Below are 25097 nucleotides of genomic sequence, written 5' to 3' on the forward strand. Positions count from 1 at the left end.
GTTGACTTTTCAGCCCATGGTAAAGGCCTTTGCTTTTTCCACAAATATTCATCCCAGTTTGTTTAAACAACCCCTAAGGTCTCTTCCTTCAAAACCCACCCTCTCCATCCAAGATTTTCAGGAAGGGGAGGCTGCCCTTGAGTGAGACTACTTAGCCTGTAAGAGATGGGAGTGTGGAAAGTAAGAACGCATATTGCCAACACCCTCATTGCCAACCCTCTGGAGGTGACCCTTGTGTTATTTTTTCCTTTTCCTTTTTCTCAACTCAATGGTGGGGAACTTCAGGTCCAGAAGTCAAATACGGTTCCCTAGGCCACACTGTCTACTAGCTCTGCTTTGCCCCCTCCTTGCATATTTTTGCCTAGTTGGGCTAAGTCCTTGAACTCTGGTTTGCCTCTTGCTTGTCTGGACAGAGGCAGGAGAGCTGTGGGAGGGTGGGTGAGTGTGTGTAGAAATCAGCACTATGGTGATTTGTAGTGTTCTGCCCACTTTTGCCTCTGGCCCCACCCTCCACTGCCATAAGGCCCTCAGAAATTTACCTAGAAGGGAATGTGGCCCTCTGGCTAAAAAGGGGTTGTTCCTCCTCATCCTCCTCCTCCTTCTTGTTTTAGTATTCATATGCCTAGCAATTCATACAGAGACAAAAGGAAGGAAGCCCTCTGCCTCAAAGCTTACAGTCTTAAAAATGCAAGGAATTACAGCCTTCCATGTGCAGTCTAAATGCATGTTAAGTTTATTCACTCACAATTAGCTCATTGCTCTCTCCTTCTGCCCCCTCCCTCTGCTGTCTCCCTCCCCACCTGTGAAATTTAAACTGTAAGGTCCCTGGGGTTGAGGCCACCTCCCTTGCTTTAATTTTTCCTCTTCAGAGTACTGGATGGCACCTGTGTTCACAATAATTTCATTTTATGCTCTTTGGGCAGAAATGGGGGAGGACATTGAAGAATCGGACAGAATTGAGGAGGGCTTCTCTGAGAACAAAAGCGAAGAAGAAGAAAAAGAGGAACAGCAGGTGGAGGTGAACCCAGAAGCTGAGGAATCAGGAATTACCATAGCAGGGGATTCAGAGAGCTCTGCTCCAGAAAGCGATGGAGCGCTCATCCCCAGAGACGGCAGTTTTATCCTGGAAAGTGACAATGTGGAGAAATCCGATGAAGGGAGCAGTTCTACTACGCAAGAGGCTGTTGAGGTCCGTGACGTGGAAAATGCCACAGCACCAGCATTTGTGAGTTTCCACCGGGTTGGGGTGGGGGAACAGGATGACTTTAGCAAACACAGAATGACATAGAAGAAGCAAGACCTGAGCACAATCCCTTCCCTTGGTTTCTAGCATCTGGTATTCAGAAGCATTTCTACCTCCAACCATAGAAGCCATGCATGGCCATCATAGTAAAGGCCGCTATCTAGGTTATTGGCCTCTTGTGTGGGACGCGGGTGGCGCTGTGGGTTAAACCACAGAGCCTAGGACTTGCCGATCAGAAGGTCAGCAGTTCAAATCCCCGTGACGGGGTGAGCTCCCGTTACTTGGTCCCTGCTCCTGCCAACCTAGCAGTTCGAAAGCACGTCAAAGTGCAAGTAGATAAATAGGTACTGCTCCGGCGGGAAGGTAAACGGCGTTTCCGTGCGCTGCTCTGGTTCGCCAGAAGCGGCTTAGTCATCCTGGCCACATGACCTGGAAGCTGTACGCCGGCTTCCTCGGCCAATAAAGCGAGATGAGCGCCGCAACCCCAGAGTCGGCCACGACTGGACCTAATGGTCAGGGGTCCCTTTACCTTTACCTCTTGTGGAAGTGTGTTCCATAGGTTATCTATGTGCTACATGAAGAAGGACTTCTTTTTATCTGTCTTGAATCTTCTAACATTCAGCTTTGTTGGATATCCATGTGTGCTGTTGTTATGAGAGAGGCAGAAAAATCTCTCTGTCCACTTTCTCCATGCCATGGACAGTTGTGTGTGTGTGTGTGTGTGTGTGTGTGTGTGCATAGCATAGTATTTTGCATTTTTCTATTTACATATCATACGTTACCATCAAATATTCTTTCCATATAGACTTCCTAGCCTAGCCTTCCATGGTTTCTGTAATATGTCTGGTATTACTGTATATCCATATATTAATCCACCCTACTTTTTCCTTTCTAATTCTTCTTTGTATTTAACTGTTGTTCAGAGAATCACCCCTACTTGTAATTTCATTTTAGTATCATTTTTTTTTAAATACTCCCCAAAAGTTTCCCATTCACCCTTTATTTGTTTTCCATCCTGATTCCTTATTTTGGCTGTCATGCTTGCAAGTTTGGCATATTCTGTCAATTTATACAGTCATTGTTCTTTTGTTGGTGTTTCTTTTCCCGCCCAACTTTTAGCATACACTATTCTTGCTGGTGCTGCAGCATTAAAAAAAAATATTATATAGCCTTGCAGGGAGCTCATAATCAATTATTGCTAATAGAAAGGCTTCTGGTTTCTTCGGAAATGTAAATGGGGGTGGGGGGGGGAGATGAGCTCATTGTAAACCATCTCCCAGTATTTTTGGGGTTATTTACACTGCCACCACATATGTATGAAAGATCCCTCAATCTCTTCATGTTTCCAGCACAGTTTGGACCCTCTCTTGTACATTTTAACATGCCATGCACAGTTTTAAGCATCATGTAGTGTTTTCCTTGCCTTTTCTCTAAACGAAAATATCACATGCACTGCAATGTTTCTTCATATATTACAGTGCATGATTCCTGCGTCCCAGGAATCCTGGGAACTGTAGTTTAGCCCTCAGAGAGCTGCAATTCCCAGCATCCTTAGGAAATTGCAAGATTTTGGGGGGAAAGTTATACTCTTTAAACCTAGACAGCCCAAGAGGTCTTGTGCAGCAAGTCCAGTTCCCCCCCAAGACTGGACATACTGTGATATAAGAAAAGCAATGAAGAATTGCACTGGAAAGATGTGGGATGAAACCTTCATTTGCTGGAACATCCTCTAACCTCCCTGCAAACAATTCTTACCTTATGCCATCCACTGGCTTAAATGTTGCTTTTAATTGGGAACCAATGTCATGGTTTCTCCCTTTGCCTCATCCGCAGGTGAGGCTCTCTAGGACACAGTCAGGCCTGATGGAAATGACCACTGAGTTCTTCACTACATCCAGTGGAAACACTTACAAGGCAGTTCTGAACTCACCAAAGCTTAAAATCAAGAAATCTGAGAAATATTATGTGGGGAAACTGAAGGCGAATTTGCTGCCCTCCTACCTAGAGCAAGTGTACCTCTCTGAGAGTTTCTTTACGGATGTGAGAAGGCAGTGAGTATGACTTCAATCTCTTCTCTTAGTTTAGAGCTCGATCCCATCTTTTGTGTGGGTTATGTTCCAGTGGTTTGTGCATAAAAGCAAAATTACCCAAAGCCAAAACCGCCCCGATCCCTGAAATGAGGTTGGGGCCATCTAAGATCTCAGACTGCCCTGCAGGATCTTGCAGGGGCTTCTAGAGCCCTTGCATGGTCCTCCCAGAGCCTAGTAAGCAATGCAGAGGGCTTGAAACTCTTTCTATGAAGGGAAAGACCCCCGGCAAACAAGGCTGCCTTATCCACTTTTTATTTATTTAATTTTTTTTGTTGAGTACATAAAGTTGTATTTGTGTAGGTGAAGCCTGTGTGAGATGTAGTCAACCTGTAGTTTAATGGCATTTATTTATGTTTTAATTAAAAACATTTACATGCCGCTAAAAAAAATCTATTGAGTGGTACATGGTCTTTGAAAATTCGGCTCCCAGACTTCAAAACTACCTCCTTAGGGAGGCCAAACTGGCTCCCTCATTGTTGTCCTACCGCCAACGGGTGAAGACTGTTTTGTTCCAGCAGACTTTTGGAAGCCTACTGCTTTTAAGGAAAGGGCTTTTAAATAGCACAACAGTGCTTTTACTACCTGCATTTTAATATATATTTTTTGCATCTGTTATAATTTTTAATTCTGTTATAGTTTAATTACTTTTTTGACTATCATCTTTAGCTTCCTGTGTGTTTTATCTGTGTCTTTTTTAGCTTTTGTGAGCAGCCTTGAGTCTCAGTTCGGGGAAGCCGGGCCATAAGTACATTTTAAAAACAAACAATACGTTAGTAAAAACAAAAATGCAGCCCAAAGCCTGAAAAACAGCAATATAGAAACTGGTGTGGACGAAAGTGCAGAAAACAGACATCCCGTAGATTTCAAACACATAAATCCGGGTCTGATTTATAGGCCAGGGAGAATGCCTGGATAAAGACACAAGTCTTTGTAAGATATCTGAAGTGACTGATGGCTGCTGCTTCATGTGTGACAGAGGGAAGAGCCTTTCCCCATATAGCAACAACAGCAGAAAAAGTTAATTTTCTGAGTCATCACCCTACAATATTTTGCAGGGTGCCATGTCACAGGTAGAATTTCTCTAGATGATCTAAGCAATCTTGCGGTATGAATACAGAGGCACATAGCCTTCCAGGTAAATGCCTTTTTCAAGAAGAACAAGAACAAGAAGAAGATTGTTCAAGGCATATTTCAGCATAAAAATCAAAACAAGATGAGCTTCTGGCTATGGACTACCCTCTGGACATTCCATTGCATCTGATCCTAAGGATCTTTAGTATAATTGGGAGAAATGAATGATAGAAATTTGAATGTATTCATTCCTCTGAACCTGCAACCTCCTTTAATGGTGGTCTTGGAAGGATTGTTGCTGTTCTCCCCCCCCCAAAAAAAAAAAAAAATTCAAGACTTTATTATGAAGTTAAAATAAGAATCCAGTAAGAAATAAGAAATAAAATTTTTAAAGTATTCCCCCCCCCATAAATCCATTACTATATAAAATACATTCTCAAGACTACACATTGAATTAGATGTTACAAAAATAAACTGACCTGATACAGAAAGAGTACAAACCAAAGGTTACAAATACGAAATACAAGCCATATTTCATTGGGATTTGCCACCCCCATGATTGGCCTTTCACATATGTAACAAATGGCCCACCCACAAAGAAAGCTTCCCATCACATCTCTGACTCACCACTTCTGAGCAAAAGAAATGCTTAGCACAGAAGCTCATACAAAAAAATGTGGAGGGAGGGTGCTTAGCTCCTCTGAGGATGGACAGTTCTTCCCATAAACCCGGAGCAAAGCATGTCTCCTACTTTTTAAATTCTGGAGCAAAGCATAGCCAGAGTTTCCAGAAGCCTGTGAAGTTCTGGGCTTCACCCACATCGCGTGATGCAACACAGTGAACACGGATGAAGTAGAGATGCGAACTTATGAGAGAGATGTTTGTTCCTGCAAGCAGAAGGATGCCCCATCTTTTCCCTTCCTTCTCTTTCCCCATCACAGAATCCGGCTGGAGTTTTTTGAACACCTGGAGAACTGGTATTCTGAGACGTTGTCCAAGGCCTGGGTCATTGTGGACTCCAAGAAAGAAGAGATCAGCGCTGAACTGCAGCTGCGCGCTCACCTTCATGAGCCACGGCGGGAGCGCATCGAGAAGGATATCTACGATGTCAGAATGGGTACTAGTTTTCACTTCTACTTGTTACCAATGTGACACAATTCTTTCAGCTAGCCCACCTACTCCCCACTAACACTAAGGCCACATCCACACCATACATTTGAAGCACTACAATACCACAGTCTTGGCTTCCCCAGAAGAATTCTGGGGGCTGCTAAGGGTGCTGAAAGTCGCAAGAGGGGACTCCCCAGACCGGGGTCACTGACCTTTTTCAGCCGTGGGCTGGTCCATCGTCCCTCAAACCATGTGGTGGGCCAGACTATATTTTGGAAAAAATATATGAACGAATTCCTATGCCCCACAAATAACCCAGAGATACATTTTAAATAAAAGCACACATTCTACTCATGTAAAAACACCAGGCAGGCCCCACAAATAATCCAGAGATGCATTTTAAATAAAAGGATTCATTCTACTCATGTAAAAATATGCTGACAGAGGACTAGGACCCAGGAGACCATGGCTTAGATTCCCCTCAGTCATGTAGATCGCCCTTGGGCCAATCACTGCTTCTCAGCCTAATCTACCTCACAGGGTTATTCTTAGGATGAACTGGAGAGGAGGAGAACCATGGAAACCCACTCAAGCTCTTTGGAGAAGAAGATGGGATAGAAATGCAATAAATAAACACTAGTTCTAGGAGGGGAATACTGAGTCTCCACAAATAATATAGGCTGATTTGCTATATATGGTTGTGCCCAGCTGTTAGGTTAAAGCCCATTGGAAGTCCCCCTGCCCTCCATTGACCAATGTCACCCTGGCCTCAACCGGTAGGCAGAGGATCGAATTCAAAACGTTGACAAGTTTGTGGAGGCTGAATGTATAAAAAGCGAAGGCAAGGATGGGTTTTTGGGAATTTGTTCAGCGGTGTCTGAACACACACACACAAATAAATATGTATGAGCAGTGGCACCCCATGGCATTTGGGGAAATATGGATTGCAAGGCTTTCCAGATTTATCTTACTTTCAACTCACACCAGCTTGAACCTAAAGCATTCTCCCACCCCACCCCACACGCCTTTCCTTTCCCTCTCTCTCAGCGGAGCTGCGATTTCACAACGACCGCTTAGTGCGACACTGCAGTGGTGTGGTGGAGGCCTTGAATAAAGAAAAAGCCGCCTTCTCCAAGCTCCGAGAAGACCAGAACCGTGTCAGCAAGACTTTCCGGCGGAAGATCCAAGACATGGAGAACATCTTCCTGATGGAGACCAGGGCAGAAAAGTCAGTTGGGGGGGAGGCGGTCGCACAGCTTTCCCCCATGCGTCTTCAGTCCCAGGGAGTTGGTTGAGCAGGGGCTACCTTATCACAACATCAGGTTTCCTGAGTGCTTTTGATTTTGGTGGTACTTCTGGATCCAGGTCTGTCACTGGAGGATCAGTGGCTAGAAGTGCTTTTTACCAACTGTGACTAGTTCAACAGCTATGGCCTTTCCTGGACCAGGGAAGCCTTGCCACAGTTGTTTATGTGTTGGTTACTCCAAGACTGGGTTGCTGCCATGCACTCTGTGTGGGGCTTCCCTTGGGTTTGATCAGGAGGCTGCAGTTAGTGCTGAATGTTGCAGCACATACACCCACTCAATCACTTTAATCTGTGGAACTGACAGTGTCCCTGATGCCATATAATACCTGTTCTGTATTTGTAAGAACTCGATCTTTTAGTGTGGTGGCCCCTACACTTTGGAACTCCCTGCGTGTTGACATCAGGAAAGGCACCTTCACTCTATTCTTTTCAGCACCTGCTGTAACACTTTTGTTTAGGCAACCCTGTCCAGATGCTGAGAAAGTTGATGCAGGTTTTACATCAGTTTTCAGTCAGTCGTTATTGTAACTTTTTGAAAGTCTTAAATTGTTATTAATCTTCTTATTTACAATGTTATTGTTTTATCATTTTTGTAACCCACTTTGAGGATTTATTTGTTTCTTACAGTCAAGCTGTTTAATATAAATTTAAAAAGCTTTGTTGGTATATCACCATCTCCTTTCTCAGGCTGTTGAGTCTCAGCAACAATATGCGCACTGAGCTGACTGACCACGTGGAGGTGATGCAGCTCTCCCTTCGGAGCTACAGGCAGTACTTGGAAGAAGCACTAGGGAAGCTGCGAGACGCAAACACTGACTTCCTTAAAGCGTGCAGGTATGCCAAGATCTGTTCAGCAGTGGCTGGTGTAATGGATTCCATGAGGTGGGGTGAAGCCCCCAGGCAGTGCCCCTGTGGGTGCCCCACCACTTCCACTGCCAGCGGAGGATGGGTACCAGCACTGGTGCTTATTTCATGAGATCTCACAGAAATCTCACAAGATCTCTCATAGTTCAAGAAATCTTGCAAGATTTTGGCACTGATGCGCCACTCCGATATCAACACCACTGTGGTGTTTAAGGCAACTTTACTTAGTCATGGTAGCCACCACTGGGAAACCCACAAAAGTGGACTCCCCAGGCCTATAAATTCCCTATCTTAGCTTTGCACAAGTGTAGAAATTAAGCCACGTTCCTGTCCCCCTCCTCCTTCCCCTGCTGAGTTCTACAAGGGACAATAGTGAGACTTGAGGAGGAGAAGGAGGAGGAAGCTGGCAGCTGGTGCCACAACCCCTTGTAAGTGAGAAAGCAGGCGGGGGGGGGCTGGCTGAAGGCAGACTGGGGTAGGCAAGGTAGTGTCCTTCCCCTAAAGAGGCAGCTTCCACTAAGTCTTTATAAGATCCTCCTATACAGGTGGAATCATAAACAGGGCCTTTTCCAACCTCAGGCCATCCAGAGTCATAGCATCCTTAACCGGTATTTTTCATTGTTTTTCCCAGATTATTTGCTGATGGCGGGAATTTTTCTCCTGAGGAACTAGATGGCTTCATCAAGCGCCTGCACAAGGAGAGTGGGCGCATTGAGTTTGTCGAGGGCTTGATCATGATTGACCTGGAGAAGATGGAGTCTTCTTACCTGGAGCAGGTGAGGAGATGCCGGGCTCCCTGTTCTAGCAAGATAGAGGTTGCATCAAGAACAGCGAGAAGAATAAAAACTCTTATTTCCCCCCTCTGCCTCCCAAGGCTACAGAGGTCATCAACAGATATGAAAGCAAGTTTCGTTTTCTGGCACTCGACCGGCTCTTCATAGAGAAAATCCAGCGGTTCTTGACGAACACTCAAGTGAAAATCAAGACAGAGGTGCAGATAAATGAAGAGTATTTTATTTTACTTTATTGCCTGAGTGGGGAGAGGCAGGCATGGAGCTTTCTCATTTACCCCCAGCTCAATGACTTTTTACCTAAAGCTTTGAAGGGCTCCAGATTACTTCCTTGGATGCTTGACAAGCCCTTACTCATCTTATCCTCCCCGTTAGCACTTGCACACAAACAGCAAAAGGGATAAAGCACAGGAAGGACTCCCAGAACTGAATGAGTCCTGGTGGGAACGCCAGTGAGACCCGCCTTTTTTATTTATTATTTTGTCTATTACGTTGCATTTATATCCCACCTTTTTCTCCAAGGAGTTCAAGGTGGCATTTGCAGTTCTTCCCACACTCATTTAACCCCCAGAACATGCCTGTGAGGTAGGTTATAGGCTGAGAGACAGTGATCACTGAGCTTCATGGCTGAGTGGGAGTCTGAACCTGGTTCTTACTGGTACTAGTCCTCATGTAATGCTCACAACAACCTTGTGAGGTAGGTTAGGCTGAGAGGCAGCAACTGGCCCCAAAAGTGAGCTTCATGACGGTTGGGGCATTTGAACCCCAATCTCCCAGGCCCTAGTCTGACACTCTAACCACTACACCCCATTGGGTCTCTGCGGCAAATGCTGAGTAGAAGATGGCAAAAAAGACAAGAAGGATTCTGAAACAACATATCATTCATAGCCAGAGATGCACTGCAGATCACCAGTATAAAGCTCTCAGACCACTGGGGGATGGATTCTCACAAAACTATCCTCTGCAGATTGCCCCACCCTTGCCTTTCTCCTTAACTGGTAAACACACATCTGGGGAAATGCATTTGCCCAATTGTAGTTCTGCCACTGGAAGTCCCATATCCCCTTGTATCAGTGTCAGCCAGGAAAACCTTTCTCCACTTACCTACTGCGAATCTCAGTTAAGCTTTTGACTTCAAGTTCCCCCTTTTCCTTCTTAGGTGGCAAAATCCAATTGGCAGACCCAGACGTTAAACTCTTACATGGAGAAACTCACCAGAAGGATTGATGCTTGTGCCCATCCCACTGCAGATAAGGAAGTAAGTTCCAACAGCATGCAATTAAAAATTATTTGTCTTTGTGCTGCAAGGGGTTCAAGTCATATCCAGTGGGTTTTCCAAGTCTGGAATGCAGACCTGGAAGCTTGTCAGGGATTCCTCAGTAAGAGGATCATTCATTAAATGAAGCTGGGCATTGGAAGATTCAGGACAAACAACAAGAAATGACTTCATGCAGCACATAAACTATGGAATTCTCTCAGCTGGAACTTACCAGAACTCAGTTCCGGCACCTCTCAGGTGTGCGCCACTGCTATTCTAAGAGAACGAGGGAGGTGTTCATGGTGAGTTCCAGCACCTCTTTTTCTAGAAAAATAGCAATGTTAATACAGTGGTACCTCTGGTTACATACTTAATTCGTTCCAGAGGTCCGTTCTTAACCTGAAATTGTTCTTAACCTGAAGCACCACTTTAGATAATGGGGCCTCCCGCTGCTGCCACACCGCACGATTTCTGTTCTCATCCTGAAGCAAAGTTCTTAACCTGAGGTACTATTTCTGGGTTAGGAGAGTCTGCAACCTGAAGCTTATGTAACCTGAAGCATATGTAACCCGAGGTGCCACTGTATATATATATATATGTGTGTGTGTGTGTGTGTGTGTGTGTGTTGAACAAAATCATATTTAGTGCCTGGTTTGTTTATTTCTCTCAGTCTGTAACTTCAGAAGCACTCTATGAGTTTGCCACGTTTGTGATGGAAGAACTGAAAAAGAGAAGCAAGTATCTCAATTGCCTCCTCGAACTGGTAAATAGATCCACATGGTGAACGATTGTAATGATTATTATTTGTCTCCCTAGTGCCATTTGTGTACAATGCACTGCTAAACAAGAATAACATAAGCAAAAAGACAGTTCCCTGGCAATCAGTGGGCAAAATGACACATGGTGTTGATGGGAAAATTTGCAGATCTGTAAAGGTTAAAGCTCCCCCTTTGGGGAAGGGCTGTAGCTCAATAGTAGAGCATCTGCTTCACATGGAGAAGGCCCCAGGTTCAGTTCCCAGGATCTCCAGGTAAGCATGGAAAAGACTCCCTGCCTGAAACCCTGGAGAGCTACTGCCAGTCAGTGTAAGCAGTGCTGAACTAAAAGGATAAATCATCCGACTTAGTATAAGGCAGATCGCTATGTTGTTCTTGTGGCTTCCCCAAGGCATTTGGCTAGCCACAGTTGGAAACAGGAAGCTGGGGAAATTGACCTTTGGTCTGGTCCAATAGGATGCTTCATCTGTTTTGCTCCTTTCCGACGCAGGACCCTGTGTTCTCTTATGTACAAGACCCCACAATCCCTACCTCCGTGGCAACCTCCATCCAATCAGACAGCATGCTGCAGGAAAGCAAGACATTTGTGATGGGTGTTGAATGCACATCACTGTTGAACCCAAGCCGGATGGGGAAGCCGGCCTTTGACGATGCAGCGATTAGTGTGATCAAGCACCTCATTGGGTAGGTATTGAAGGGGAAGGGGCGGGATGGTCCTGGTTCTTGCAAAAGTGGTGGAGACTGAGAACACAGTAAACCCTAACCCCATCAGCAAGGAGGGAGATGCTCATGAACAAATGCCTCCAATTGGTTTTTAAACTCACTGCAGAGAGTGGTACCTAGCAGTGGTGGCTGTTGACTGTTGGGACTGGGAGGGCAGAAGGAAGGGACTCCCAAAAGGAGGTGGCACCAAAGCCAGAGGCAGGCAGAACCAGAGCCAGTCACAGGCAGCTGGTTAATTCTTGTTTTATCCCCATCCTCCTCCCTTCTAAGAGAGCAAAACTGACTAGGGAGGAGGAAGCTGACAGCCAGTGACCAGTTTCCCTGAGCTGGTTGTAAGAAGACAGGCAGGTGGAGACTGACTGAGAGCAGACTGCAGTTGGTAGGGTGGTGCTCCACTCACCCTAATGGAGGCAAGGAGTAGCCAATGTGGTGCCTTCCAGATGTTGTTGGACTCCCATCAGCCCCAGCCAGTGTGGCTAATGGTCAGGGATGGATGTTAGTTGTAATCCCAACAACATAAAGAGGACTTCATGTTGGCTACCCAATGGGAAAGGTTACTGCTAAGACGATGGGGGCAAGAAAATGAAAGTGTCACGAAACTCCAACAGAGAAAGAGTGCTTAAATAAAGTGCATGGAATTGGCTGAGACAAGTTAACTGAGCTCTAGTCCACAGGAGGGAAGGGAGGTCATGGAGTGTTGACTTCACTGAAAGATGGAATTGCTTTGTCAAATAGCGGAATGCAAGTAAGGGAATGTAAGATTTGAAGGACCTCTGTTTTTGTAAATAATATCAAAAAATGAAAGAAAGCTTTATGGGTCAAAAGACATCCCCTACAAATTCCCAGGATCTGAGTCTTAACCTGTGTTGAGCTTGTTTCAGATCCCATCGCAGCAGAAGACTGACAGATGCGCAGCAGGAGAAAGAGCGATTGCAGTCCGCTGCAACAGAAACAGCACCAGGTGAGCACAAGGAGACCTTCCATGCAGGCAATCGTTGCAGCCACACAGCTTAGCTCAGGGGGTTGTAACAGATTTCCTTCAATTAACCATACCAGTTGCAATGCTTAAGACAGCTTTACTAGATCAGAACAACAGCAGCCACTGGGAACCTGCAAAAGCAGAGTTCACAGGCCTATAAATTACCCAGGCTTATATAGAAGCATTCCCTTGCCTTAGCCTTACTCACACACCTTGAAATCAAGATGCGTTCTCTGAGGAAAAGTGTGCTTGATTCAGCAAGAAGAATTCACTGTCTGCTTTCTGTCAAACTGGTCCAAGCCTGAATTTTTCCAGCACAAACATTCTCCACCCCACAAAAAACAAACCATTCTCAACATATTCTTAATACAGTACAGTCTGCAGAAGCAGATTCTCCTAACTATATTATTTCGCACACTGTTTTTACATACCTTCACATGTAGACTACCTATCAGTCAGTATGGCTATCCACCCCAGGGTTGCCAAAACTTTTTGGGCCCGCTGGTCACAATTGGAGTTCTGACAGAGCGCTGTGGCTGCTGGTCACAAAATATCCACCATGCAGATGCTCAAGGGAGAGGTGGAGTCTGTGCAAATGGGAACCAAGTAGGAAGAGCAAGCAGTCACACTCACACTTTGGTGATATGGGGATGGATATTTGCTGAGACCTTTTTCAGGCACCAGAACAGGTCCTTGGGCAGAGTGCATGGTGTTGGCGACGCTTGCATTGGCTAGCATTGGGTTTAGCATTGGGTTTCGCATCATCTGCTGGAGACTTTGCCCCATTTCACACATAACCACCTCAGAAATAGTGCTGCAAGGCAACAGGACTGTAAACACAATATATTAATAATGAAGTTTACAATAATGTAGACAAAATATCAAACAAAGTATTCATTTCTACCTGCCTATCATTCTGAACCATTGCAGTGGTTTTCCCCCTCTTGGAATTGAGTAACTTTTTTGAAGTCCTCCCAGTTGTGAAAACTACAGTCAGAGCCTTGAAACAGAGGAAGATCTTTGAAACAGGACCATATCCAGAAACCTGTCTTTTTGTCAGCTGCTTAGAGCATTCTTCAGTATAACAATAATTACTTTTGGGGTACACGGTTCTTTGAAAGCCTCGCTGAAATGTACACTTTGCAATTGTAATAGTATTTTGCCTCCTTTGTGTAAGCTTCTTATTAATTTATTGTCCCAGGTTCAATCCGCAATGACATCTCCAGGTAGGGCTGGGAAAGATACCCTGTCTGAAACTCTAGAGAGCTGCTGGCAGTCAGTGCAGAGAGTACTGAGCTAGATGGACCAGGTTTCTGGATGTATAAAGCAGCTTCCTTTATTCCCATGATGCCCTGCTCACTTTCAAGCCTTTCTCTGCAACGATGAGGTCTAGAAACAAACTTAGGTTCACAAAAACAAATTATAAGCATTCTGACAATCTCAAGGTTCTGCCAACATAGACTGTAACAGTCTGTAGCCCAAGCACAACAAGAAAGAGATGTGGCTCAGTGGTAGAGCATCTGCTTTGCATGCAGAAGCTTCCATGTTCAATCCCCAGCACCTCCAAGTTGGGCTGGGAATGTCCCCTGCCTGAAAATCTTGAGAGCTTCTGCCAGTGTAGACAGTACTGAGCTAGATAGTCCAGGGGTCTGACTCAGTAGAAGGCAGCGTCTCTCCAAGAGAAGAGAGTGCATTTTAGGGGCTGTATTCAGAGTAAACCCATTGAAATGAACATGAACTTGGTTTCTTGACTTCTATAGGTCTGCTCTGACTAAAGCTTAGCTGGAGACAACCATAGGAGGTGTGATCCCAACAAATGGGGCTGGCTTGAGGGTTTGGTGAGGATCTTGGCTAAGACAATCTCTGTTGAGCCACCCTGATGCTCCCGTTCAATTCAGAAATGACGTTGCATGGAAACATTGCCTCTAAATTATCAGCGCAAAGTGAGAGTAGTGGGCCTGATATGAAAGGTGGAGCTCTCTCTTTCCTGATGTTTGGGGCCCCAGCAAGCATTGGAAGCCATCGACATTCTGAGCTGTCCCCACCTGCCACTTAATGCCCTCTTCCATCTTTTTTTAGAGCTTATGCCAAAACCATTTTCTCCAGCATTCTCGGGTGGAGTCTCCCATCGTGAAAGCACCCAGGTTCCTCAAACCAACTTATCTCTCACGTCTGCACGGAAATCTAGTTCCATTGGCAAGCGGATGTCAGGAAGGTGAGGAAAACAAGAAAATTGCCCCCTCCTTCTGTTTCATTGGCATCTCCCCCTCCCCTTACAACCGTACCCCATCCCCACTGACACACACTTGGAAAGGACATTTTTCAAGAAGAGCTCACAGACACTTCAGTGTTGCTTTTTAACACACCCAAATAAATCAGCCTCAAATAGGATTATTCACTGACAATTTAGTGATAATGACACCTGACCTGTTGAACATGGGAGCAGCAGTACTTTGAGCGCTTCACTACTTGGCAACACAGTCAGGTTAAAATTTCAAAATCTGAAGCTTTATGCTTCAATGTACCACCCAACATCCAAAAAGCTTTCACAGAACTCACAGGCATTAGACTCTGCCACACAAAGCTTAGCTATTTAGGAATAATTATAACAAGAAACCTTAACAGACTGTATTGACAAAATATCCTCTTGTATGGCAGACAGTTCTTCAGAATTTCACAAAAAAAAAAGAAAAAAAGAGCAAAACCCATTTTACCCTCCTGGACAAATTAGCAATGGTAAAAATGATGATTCTACCAAAAATTGTTGTTTCTATTCCAATCACTAACCCACTTGGATCCCACTTAACGAGATACCAAAGTGGCAAAAGTCCTGCAAAAGACCCAGATTAAATTATTATATTTACTTTGAACCCATCTCCCATGTTCATCAATAGACCAGCACTTTATATAGTTTTACTGGTAACATAAGAGGAAAAATGACTATTACTCATACTTAATCTAAGCACAACCACGACAGCTCCTGGCTATACAATGTTGAATGTTATTTCTTAATTCTGTTCTGTCCTGTTTCTCCTTTGTTTTTGCTTAAACCAATTCACAAACCACAAACTTATACATTAACCACTAATGATGAATTATATGTTGTAGATATTGCTGCAAATTTATTATGCTATTTTTGTGATATGCAAATGACATGAGGAGCGGGGGGGGGGGGAGGTAAGCAGTTTTATGCAACTCTTAGAATAGACCCATTGAAATTAATGAACCTAAATTAGACTTGAATGGATCTACTCCATGGCATGAGAAAAGTAGATAGAGAAAGAAATATTGTCTCTCTTTCATAACACCAGAACTCATGGACATCCAACAAAGCTGAGTGCCAGCAGATTCAGGACATAGCAGGGCATAGTTATAACTATGGAACTCACTCCCAGTAGTGGCAGTGGTGGCCACCACCTTAAATGGCTTCGAAAAAAGGATTAAATAGATTCATAGAGGATAAGACTATCAATGGCTATTGGCCATGATGGCTATGCCCCGCCTTCACGGTTAGAGGCAACAGTGCTTCTGAATACCAGTTTCCCACAGGCATCTGGTTGGCCACTGTGAGAACAGGATGCTGGGTTAGATGGGCCTGATACAACAGGGCTAGCACTGGATACCACCCCAAGTTTTTACCTGTGGCTGAAAAGAGTTGTCAGTCAAGGCTGCAAATGAAATGACTAGAGTGGATTGGGAGCTGAATTCCAAAGCATATGGAGCTTAGGAAAGGCTAGCCCCGATGGACTTGTCTCTCATCCAGTAAGAGCTCTGTTTGTGTTCACATGGCTCCAGCTAGGACTTCATGGTGGCTTGCCAATATTTATTTTAATTATCAGTGATTATATGTCTGTGATATTGGGGTGGGGTGAATAACCAACTTCTGGGAGAAACAGAGAAGCAACCACCACCACCCTGCTCTAAATCCTTTCTTTTTGAGAACAGTGTCAGCTCCATACAGAGATATACAAAAACCACTCGGACTGAGAGGAAGATACAGATCTTTGGAGACAAGCCGAAAGACAATGAGTAAGCCCCATGGTTAAGATTTATGCTTTGATAAGCTTTGTTAGTCTGTTCTTCAGCTGAAGAGGCTCCTTCGGGTGACTTACAGCGGTACCTCGGGTTAAGAACTTAATTTATTCTTAACCTGAAACTGTTCTTAACCTGAGGTACCACTTTAGCTAATGGGGCCTCCCACTGCCACTGCGCTGCCACCGCACAATTTGTGTTCTCATCCTGAAGCAAAGTTCTTAACCTGAAGTACTATTTCTGAAGCATCTGTAACCCGAGGTACCACTGTACAAGGTTACTAAAGTAAAGCAGTCCCTGCCTCCATATTTACACATTGAAAGAAATCACATTAAAGGAAAAGGGCAAAAGGAGGGAGAAAGGAAAGCAAAGGAACTCAGACACCGGTTAGTAAAGTTACAGCAGTTATAATAGCCAGATGGGATGGTAACAGATTCAGGTTTCCTGGTGGGTAAGTTGAGGAAGACCCAGAGGGTTATGGGTCTCTTAGGACTGCCAATGGAATAGCACGGCTTTCCTTTTTCTCCTCCTTCTCTGAGTTGGCAAAGGAGAGTGTCCTGACCTCAGGGGTAGGCTTCCCTTCTTCAAGGAATGAAGCAATAGATTCAGACTAGGAGGCTGAATTTCACTCAGTGCCAGCCCAAGAGGTATATACTGAACCAAAGCACTGACACAAGAGCAGCCCATTTTGCGGGTATCTCTCTGCATTGCCCTCCTCTGAATCCATCTCAGAAGCCCTAGTGAAACCACAGTCTCCCCTGCATTGTCAGAGCTGATGACTACTAAAGCTGGCTGGGCCCCTTTAAATGAAGAGGCTCCTCCCACCAAAGCCAGCGCTACCAGCTGTGACAGCTCCAGTTCCTATTTAAGGCTCAATCTGAGGAAGATGGGAGCTGAAACAACATCTGAGCTCTTCTTTTATGGAGTTACCAGCCTGAGCCCTGCATGAGATGTCCAGGGTGCAGATGAGGTCTTGCCTTACTAAGGCCACATCTCAGAGCAGAACACTGGAAATGATTCTGTCCAAATGGAATTGACTGAGCCACATGCAATGTACCGATAATAGTTGTACAGTGGTGCCCCGCAAGACGAATGCCTCGCAAGACGGAAAACCCGCTAGACGAAAGGGTTTTCCGTTTTGGAGGTGCTTCGCAGGACGAATTTCTCTATGGGCTTGCTTCGCAAGACGAAAATGTCTTGCGATTCCTGGGGTTTTTTTCCCGCTCCCCACCCCCTTTTTCTAAGGCACTAAGCTGCTAATGGCCTTTTAGCAGCTAATCCGCTAATCCCTTAAGCCTTTAATAGCCGCTAATAGCGCTAATCCGCTAATCCGCCAATGGGCTTGCTTCGCAAGACAAAAAAAACGCTAGACGAAGAGACTCACGGAACAGATTCGTTTCGTCTTGCGAGGCACCACTGTACTGTAAATATTATTAAATCTACTCCTAGGCACCTCCCTTAAACCCTTTTTTCCCTTTAGTTCTGAACATTTGAAAGGAATTATCTTCAGCATCCTGTGGGACAACTTTGATATTATTATGAATTCTGCAGAGGTAAGGATACTTCTGCTATGTCTAGTTCTGGATTTATTTCCTTTTTTCCTTTTTAATGATCCTGGTAATGCAGCTTCAGAGCAGAACCAGCGGTTTGGAGAATCCTCCCCCTTTCTAGCAATAATATATAGCAACACTTCTTTTGCATCCTGGTGCCATCACGTTCTGCCTCCACCATTGTTGACAAATGATGCAGAGTTGTGAGCGGGGCCAAGAGACAAATCTTTCTGGGCTAGTAGGGCAAGGGAATCAATATTGCAGGTAACTCACAACTTACACACGTTTAACTTGTGCACATTCAGTTTTACGTGCTTGACCTTTTATTTTTTTACTTTTAAAATTGAAAGTAGGCAGGCATCCAGGAAACAAAGAATTTGGCGATCCCACCTGCCATTGAACCCAATGTGTTTTGACTATATGTGATTTTGACATTATGTGCTGTCCCCAGAATGTAACCCCAGCGTAAGCTGAGAGACACCTGTACTTATTTAAAACATATTCACCCTGCTCTTCTGCTGAAAAAAAAAAGACCCCAGGCCAGCTTACAATGACCAGTAATACAATAGTACAGCAATAAAAAAAGGAAGGGGGGTGGAGGAGGAGCAAAGCAAACTCAGGCACTATGTCATAGTTCCAGAATCCAGCAGGTAGTAATTCAACAACTATTGGGCCTGAATCTAAACACAAACAGAAGGACTGCTACTTCCTTTCCTTCTGGTGGCCCCAGTGCCTGCAGTTGTTAGCTGGAGAGGGGGTGTCTCTCAAGCACAACAGAGGGTCCCTGGCTCCTATTTCCTTTCCATCTGATGGCTTCCTCAATGTTTGAGAGTGCATAGAGGCTGGGTTTGTCAGGAAGGAGGTTCCCAACCTAAGCCTTTGCAGGGTTTGAACTGTGTTGAAATAGACCTTAAAAAATAAAATGCAGGAAAAATCAGGTTTGTCAGCCAGGGCCCTTTCTAGGGTTGAAGGGACCTTTTGCAAAGTCCCCAAACCCTGCTCCCCAGTCCCACAAATATGTTTATGGGTCCCTTGTGGCTCCCAAGAGGCTTCCTTGGGCAGTAAGCAGTTCATTGCTGCCAGTTTTTTCTCAAGAAATGCCCTGGATGTTGAGTCATTCCAGGACACAGACATGGATGATTGTGGTGAGAGAAGTGGCCATAGACACCACCACAAGCACCTGGTAGCCCCCAAGGCAATCCCCATATTCTTGTGGCAAAAGCCACTTTCCCTTTTCACAGTGCATCATAATGACTCGACATCCACTGTCAGCAGCAAAGACAGTGGTTGTGAGCTGCCTTTCGCTGCTAAGGGTGTAATTTTGGATGCTAGTCCAGATCAGGGCTGCCAAATTTCTTAGTTCACCAATCCCTAAAGTTTTATGAGCTTTATGTGCTCATAAAGGTGTTGTCAGCCTCAACCCAAATTCTTATTTAACTAAGAGGCATGAAATAACAGCATATCAAGATTTACTCATCATCAATCACCATTACTAGGAATCGTAAAACGTAAAAAATGAATTAAGTGCTGAGGTTCCTCATTGGCAAGGGGTTGCACTCTGTACATGCCCATGCCATTTATATATCATACCCTTAGCTCCTGATTAAGTTTTTCACACTGTATCGCCGAAGCTTCTCTGCCACAGCCAGACCCTTTTAAATCCCTAGTTTCATGCCAGCACAGTCCCATCAGCCTGGGGTTGGACAGGATGGGCAGACAATATCAACCCCCTTGACTGGCCAATATAGACCCAACAAGGCTGTGCTTTAATCTCTGTTGCCCAGGGCTCAGAATCTTCATCCAGCTCTTTTTTCTATCCTGTTCCATGTTCCAAAGGAATTCTACAAAAAGGAAAAGCATCAGATCACTCGGCCAGAATATTTGCAAGAAACCTATGACTTGTGTGTTGATGTTTTGGGGCAAAAGCTACTGATGTATTTACTGCAGGTAGACGAGTATCGTGTAGCCTGCATTTCTGGTAAGTTTGGGCTGCCATCTTTTACCCATTTCTCCAGTGGGGAAGTCCTATAGAATTCTAGAGTTGAAAGGAACGTGCACACCCCCACAAGGGTCACCTCGTCCAACCACCTGCAATGAAGGAATCACAGCTAAATAATTCCTGACAGGTGGCCATCCAACCTCTGTTTAATAACCTCCAACAAAGGAAAGTCCACTGCCTTATGAGGGGCTTAATTCCTTAGCTTGCAGAGAAATAACGCTGCATTCTTTTCCCTTTCCCCCAAACCTTACAGAGTTCCGGGATCAGCTGAAGAGCTTTGAGGAACAGCTCCCTCACATTGTTCGGATGGTTATTGACAAACTCCACCAAGATCATGAGCAGCTCTTCATGGATTCCATGGAGCAGATACGGCACAACCTACAGGAACAGATGCAGAAATGGGACATTGCAAAAGTAGGTTGTGTGAGCATCCTGGAAGGCACCACCCTTTTCCTTCCTCCTCCTGCCCCTCAGTCTTAAGGCAGGAAAACACCTTCAGCAGCCCTTGCACCTCACATCATAGGAGAATTCCAACAAAAATGGGAACAGAAACTAGCACCACTGGTTTCTCTGGCCCACATCCTTGCAAGCTGCTGCAGGAGAGGAACTGTGAGCAACATCACGGGAGAGGTGATTCTGGGACCAAGGTGAAACTGTCACGCTCCCTTTTGCCTTTGCCAAGACGTGTAACATTTTTAGTTCAATTCTATTATATTTATGTTAGTCGTTCCCAAAGTGGGCAGTACTGCTGCCCCCTTGCTTCTTAGTGCCCCTCCTAGGTAATCCCACCCCCTTGGGGGGAGGCGGTACCACTTTGGGAACCACTGCTGTAACATGAGAACAGCACCCAGATGGAATAGGCTTTAATTGTGAAAAGATTTCCTTTCACATTTTTGCAGCCAACAAGAGAAATCTAGGCACAGTCTCTGTTCATAATTTGTTCAGATCGGTCAAAAGGTAGGCCACACAGTATCCAGAAATTTTGAGAGAACAAAAGTCACAAATCTGATTTGAAGGTTGTTATAGGAATGATAGGAAATAAGCACATGAGCCAAATACTCAATAAACCCTGCCCCTTCAGTAGCCAGAGACAGGAGGAAGTGAGCAATAAAAAAAACACCCAGGTGTCAATGTATTTAACTCTTTATTCAGAGAAACCAAAGCAGCACAGGCCTAGTGATCAAAGCAACTCTTCCCAGTAGGTCTTGCCCCAGTGAGGCAGATGTGAGGACTGAAGGTGCTTGCTGCCACTCTCTAAGGCTCTTCCACTGGTTCCTTCCCCAGCAGCCTGGGGCTCCTTTGTCTTGTCTCTTTGCTCCACTCCACCATCTTCATTTCTCTGTGCGTTCTGGGAGACCAGTGGGGAGGGGAGCTGGTCACAGTAGGAGACAGAGCTTCCCTGGCATCTTCAGCAGTCTGCCTCCACTCTGCCTCTTGACACCTCCCCCTCTGCTGCTGCCTCTGAGCCTGGACTGCTCTCTACCACAGACTGTTCCTGCTCACTAAACCCTGTTACCTCTTCTGCTTCCAACATGTCCTTCTACCAATCTGCTTCCTCTTCTCCCTCTGACCACTCATCATCATCCCATCACCAATCCCCTGTCTCTGAGCCTTCTTCCCCTGGAGGTTCCCCAGCTGGTGCCTCCCACCATGCCTCTGCATCCAGCCAGTCTATTAATATTCAAAGGGACAGAAATGTTCACTGCAAGGAGTGCCCTTAAATCTGTATCTTTTACGCTGGCATATTGTGTTGCCATTTTATTGTGTTAATTATGAAATTCATTTTTGCACCGTTTGAATTTGAAATATCTTCCTGTTATAAGATGGTTTGAGCATCTTTTTTTTTAAAGTGGAAATACAAATGAAATTATAAATGAATATGATTAGTATTTGCTGCTGTTACTTTCATCCCACAAACAATGTGTCACTGATACTGCTCTACCCCCACCCCCAATCCGCATTTGTGTTACATTTCATAGAATCATAGAATTGTAGAGTTGGAAAGCACACACCCCCAAGTTTCATCTAGTCCAACCCCCTGAAATGCAGGAATCTCATCTAAAGGATCCAAGACAGGTGGCCATCCAGCCACTGCTTAGAAACCTCCAAGGAAAGTCCACCACCTTCCAAGGGCTTCTGTTCCACTGTCAAACAGCTCTCACCATAAAAAAGTTATTCCTACAGTTTAGTCATAATCTTTTGAATCCATTGGTTCAAAATACCAATGTCCTTTCCATTGACATAAACAGGACAGAATAGCATAATCACAATGTAATTTGCATGCATGTAGCTCAGTTCGCACTGTTGTCCTAATGAAAACTGAGCGCATGTCGCCCTTTGACTGTTCAATTAAAGGAGAAGAACAAGCACAAGCTGCGACCGAGTCTGGGCCACCCTGACAATCTGCCCCAGCTGGAGGCTCTGTGCCAAGAGGAGGAGGAAAGGCAGAAGGAGCAGGCCAAAGGGATCCGTCTATCCACCAAGCAGCAAGAGGTATCTTTTTCTTTCAGATTTGCCACCTCTTTAGAGTTAAGTGCAGAGATGAAATCATTTAAGGTATGGAGAGATGGAGCTTCACTTATCCAGACATTTTCACGTTTGGGCCCGGTACTCTTGTCATCAACTACTGGGACCAGAACAGTCTGCAGTTCAAGGGACGGGCTGCTTCTTTGGGTTGGCCTCTTTTTTTCTTTTATCCGCCAGACTTTAAAGAACATAGGAAGCTGCCGTATGTTGTGTCAAACCATTGGTCCATGTAGGCGAGTACTGCCTACAATGCTTGGCAGTGGCTCGCAATCCTCTGGTTCACAGGGTAAAAAAGGCATGGCATGCATGAGAAAAGGAAGAGGAGCGAGGAGGGGAAAACAAGCTCAAGCTCCAGTTCTTAAAGTCACAACTGATGACAAACTGAGGTCTTGCCCTTGATAAAGGGTAATCACCTGAAACACTCTCCTCCTGTCCCATCCCTACCCCCAGATAAGATTGAGAAGCTGACCTGGTGACAGCATCCAGGCCAAGAAGCCACACCCAGTCTGAGTCTAGAAGGCAATCAGAACCCCAATTGAAAGAGAAGCCCTTGTAGATTTTTACCTCCACACAACATACACTGTGCCACTTGTTGTTCCCCAACAGGACTGTGTCATCAACTGCGCCCAGAGATTTGTCTCCAGCCTGGCCGCCACCACGGAAAAGATGCTTGTGGAGATGGATGCCAGCCTCACCGTTGACGATGTGCAGCAGGGAAGTACGTCCAGGGGAATGTGAATTCTGCCATGGTTTCCTGACAGAAGGAGAGCTTACTTGTGCAGCAGAGGGAGGTGGCAAAGTGGACTATAACACTGCATACAGATGGTGGGGATATCACATTTGAATGCTCTCTCATATATGTACATGAACATAACAAAAATGCACCGCAAGCACAATTCTAGCATGTTGGGAGAGAGGTTGTAAGTTAGCCCTCTGACTGCCATCCTCATTTTCTTTATGCAGTAACCTTTAACTTTAGCATTTTACACTGTTAGCTGTTCTGAACAGCCTTGGGAGGAGGGCACTGTATCAATACAGTAGGCGAATAAGTAAGCACAGCCAGCGTGTTTTGCATGTTCTTCTCAAGGGCACAGAGGAGGAAACTTGTGACAAAGCAAAACACAGGAAGTGGACTTGCTGTGAGAGAATGAAACCCTAAAGTGACAATTCGTGTCAATTTCTCTTTCCCCTAGCCTTAAGTTCAGTTTACCACCCATCATAACTTTGCAGTTAATCTTTAAAAAAACAAAGTAGTTGTGGAAATTCATCTGTCTTTTAGTACATTTTTTCCCTATTAAGTCACATTTTTACAAGCAGTTTTCCCCTTATGTAAATGCACTTATGCATGATGTCTTCATACATACAGGTATTTTTAGACACATCCTTTCCCCAAATTTAAACTCATTTTCCTACACATTTTGTGGAGGGAACGGAGAATTGCATTGGAAAATTTAGCAAAAGAGAGTGTGAATTTGGAAATATTGCTGTGTTTCAGTTTGCATATTGTTTGGGAGGTGCAGATCAGGCAGAGTTTGCATTAAAATGCAGATTGCGCTGAGTTTATCCCCCATTCTTACATTAGAAGCTGACTCCTATCTTGCTGGTGTTAATTTTGTTTTTTGTTTTTTGTAAAAGCTTTTTATTTCATTTTATAATGTATATAAAACAGTTATAACAACAGATGAAAAACAAAACTATTAAAATAGGCCATTGAATGCGTACAGTTTTACACGGATTACAATAACAAAAGTCCAAGTAAAGAATATTAGCGTTACGAGATTATCAAGTATTGTTCCATATCTGTCAGGGTTGTGACAAGGGTTATCTTGACAGTGATGGTTCTGCTATACAGTGGTACCTCAGGTTACATACGCTTCAGGTTACAGACTCCGCTAACCCAGAAATAGTACCTCAGGTTAAGAACTTTGCTTCAGGATTAGAACAGAAATCGTGCTCCGGCGGCACAGCAGCAGCAGGAGGCCCCATTAGCTAAAGTGGTGCTTCAGGTTAAGAACAGTTTCAGGTTAAGAACAGACCTCCAGAACGAATTAAGTACTTAACCTGAGGTACCACTGTATATGTAATGAAAGAATGTCAGTACATATAATTAAAAATGTCTGCAGGTTCTAGTCCTTTTTGTGTGATTTTCTCCATTACAGCTATATTCCAAAGCAAGAGGTACCAAGTTTCCAGTGTAAGATATTGGACTGTTTTCCATTAAGTTGCAATTATTATTCAAGATCATATACAAGACCAATTCTTTCGACAATATATATCTACCTTGGTACCATCAGAAATATTCAATAACAGTGGCCTTTCTCCTGTGCCAGAGGTGGAAGTCTCCCGGGAAAAGACCTGTACCTTGATCCGTCGCAAGAAAGCCGGCCTTTCCCTAGAAAGAGAAGAATACAAGCTGGTGGCTGAGCGGGGAAGCAGGTAACATTTTGAAGCCATCTGATGGGGGAGTTTGCAGGCAATCCATCCATGCAGTAGAATTTATCTTGGGTTAATTTGCTTTGTAGTCCCATACTGAGTCCCCAGCATCTGCAGTTCAAGAGTGCTTACAGAATGGTATCTCTTAGCACAGGTGTGCAGAGCCTCAGGCACCGCAGGCTAAATTAGGCCTGCCAGTGTTCCTGATTTGGCCTGCTAAACCATTCTCCCCATGCCTGGCCATGTCTTTGTCATGGGTGTGGCAGGTAAGATGTCATATGTGATGCATAGGGCAGATAAAGCCATAACTGCAAAGGAATAACCAGGAGGGCACGTCCAGCTTTTT

General features: G+C 44.7%; 1 protein-coding gene across 3 annotated transcripts in view; it reads left to right on the forward strand.

Annotated features, from left to right (window-relative positions):
* The window catches only part of CCDC180 (coiled-coil domain containing 180), a 53241-nt gene that overhangs the window by 19927 nt on the left and 8217 nt on the right, over positions 1–25097 (forward strand). Inside the window, exons 18-36 of one of the 3 annotated variants that reach the window (XR_014507178.1) lie at positions 924–1225; positions 3077–3294; positions 5346–5521; positions 6562–6742; positions 7508–7654; positions 8316–8460; positions 8559–8675; positions 9635–9733; positions 10404–10496; positions 11000–11193; positions 12114–12193; positions 14291–14426; positions 16157–16240; positions 17724–17796; positions 19630–19771; positions 20046–20206; positions 22148–22285; positions 22925–23143; positions 24649–24754. Coding sequence is in view for 2 of the 3 variants with exons in the window: in XM_083423349.1 (XP_083279475.1) it covers positions 924–1225; positions 3077–3294; positions 5346–5521; positions 6562–6742; positions 7508–7654; positions 8316–8460; positions 8559–8675; positions 9635–9733; positions 10404–10496; positions 11000–11193; positions 12114–12193; positions 14291–14426; positions 16157–16240; positions 17724–17796; positions 19630–19771; positions 20046–20206; positions 22148–22285; positions 22925–23036; positions 24649–24754 (2704 nt within the window). In the remaining variant the exon portion in view is untranslated. The remainder of the gene's footprint in view (positions 1–923; positions 1226–3076; positions 3295–5345; positions 5522–6561; positions 6743–7507; positions 7655–8315; positions 8461–8558; positions 8676–9634; positions 9734–10403; positions 10497–10999; positions 11194–12113; positions 12194–14290; positions 14427–16156; positions 16241–17723; positions 17797–19629; positions 19772–20045; positions 20207–22147; positions 22286–22924; positions 23144–24648; positions 24755–25097) is intronic. The other 2 variants (XM_083423349.1, XM_083423350.1) reach the window with 2 other exon arrangements.

The sequence above is a fragment of the Podarcis tiliguerta genome, assembly GCF_965153285.1.
Source record: "Podarcis tiliguerta genome assembly, chromosome: Z".
Classification (NCBI taxonomy): domain Eukaryota; kingdom Metazoa; phylum Chordata; class Lepidosauria; order Squamata; family Lacertidae; genus Podarcis; species Podarcis tiliguerta.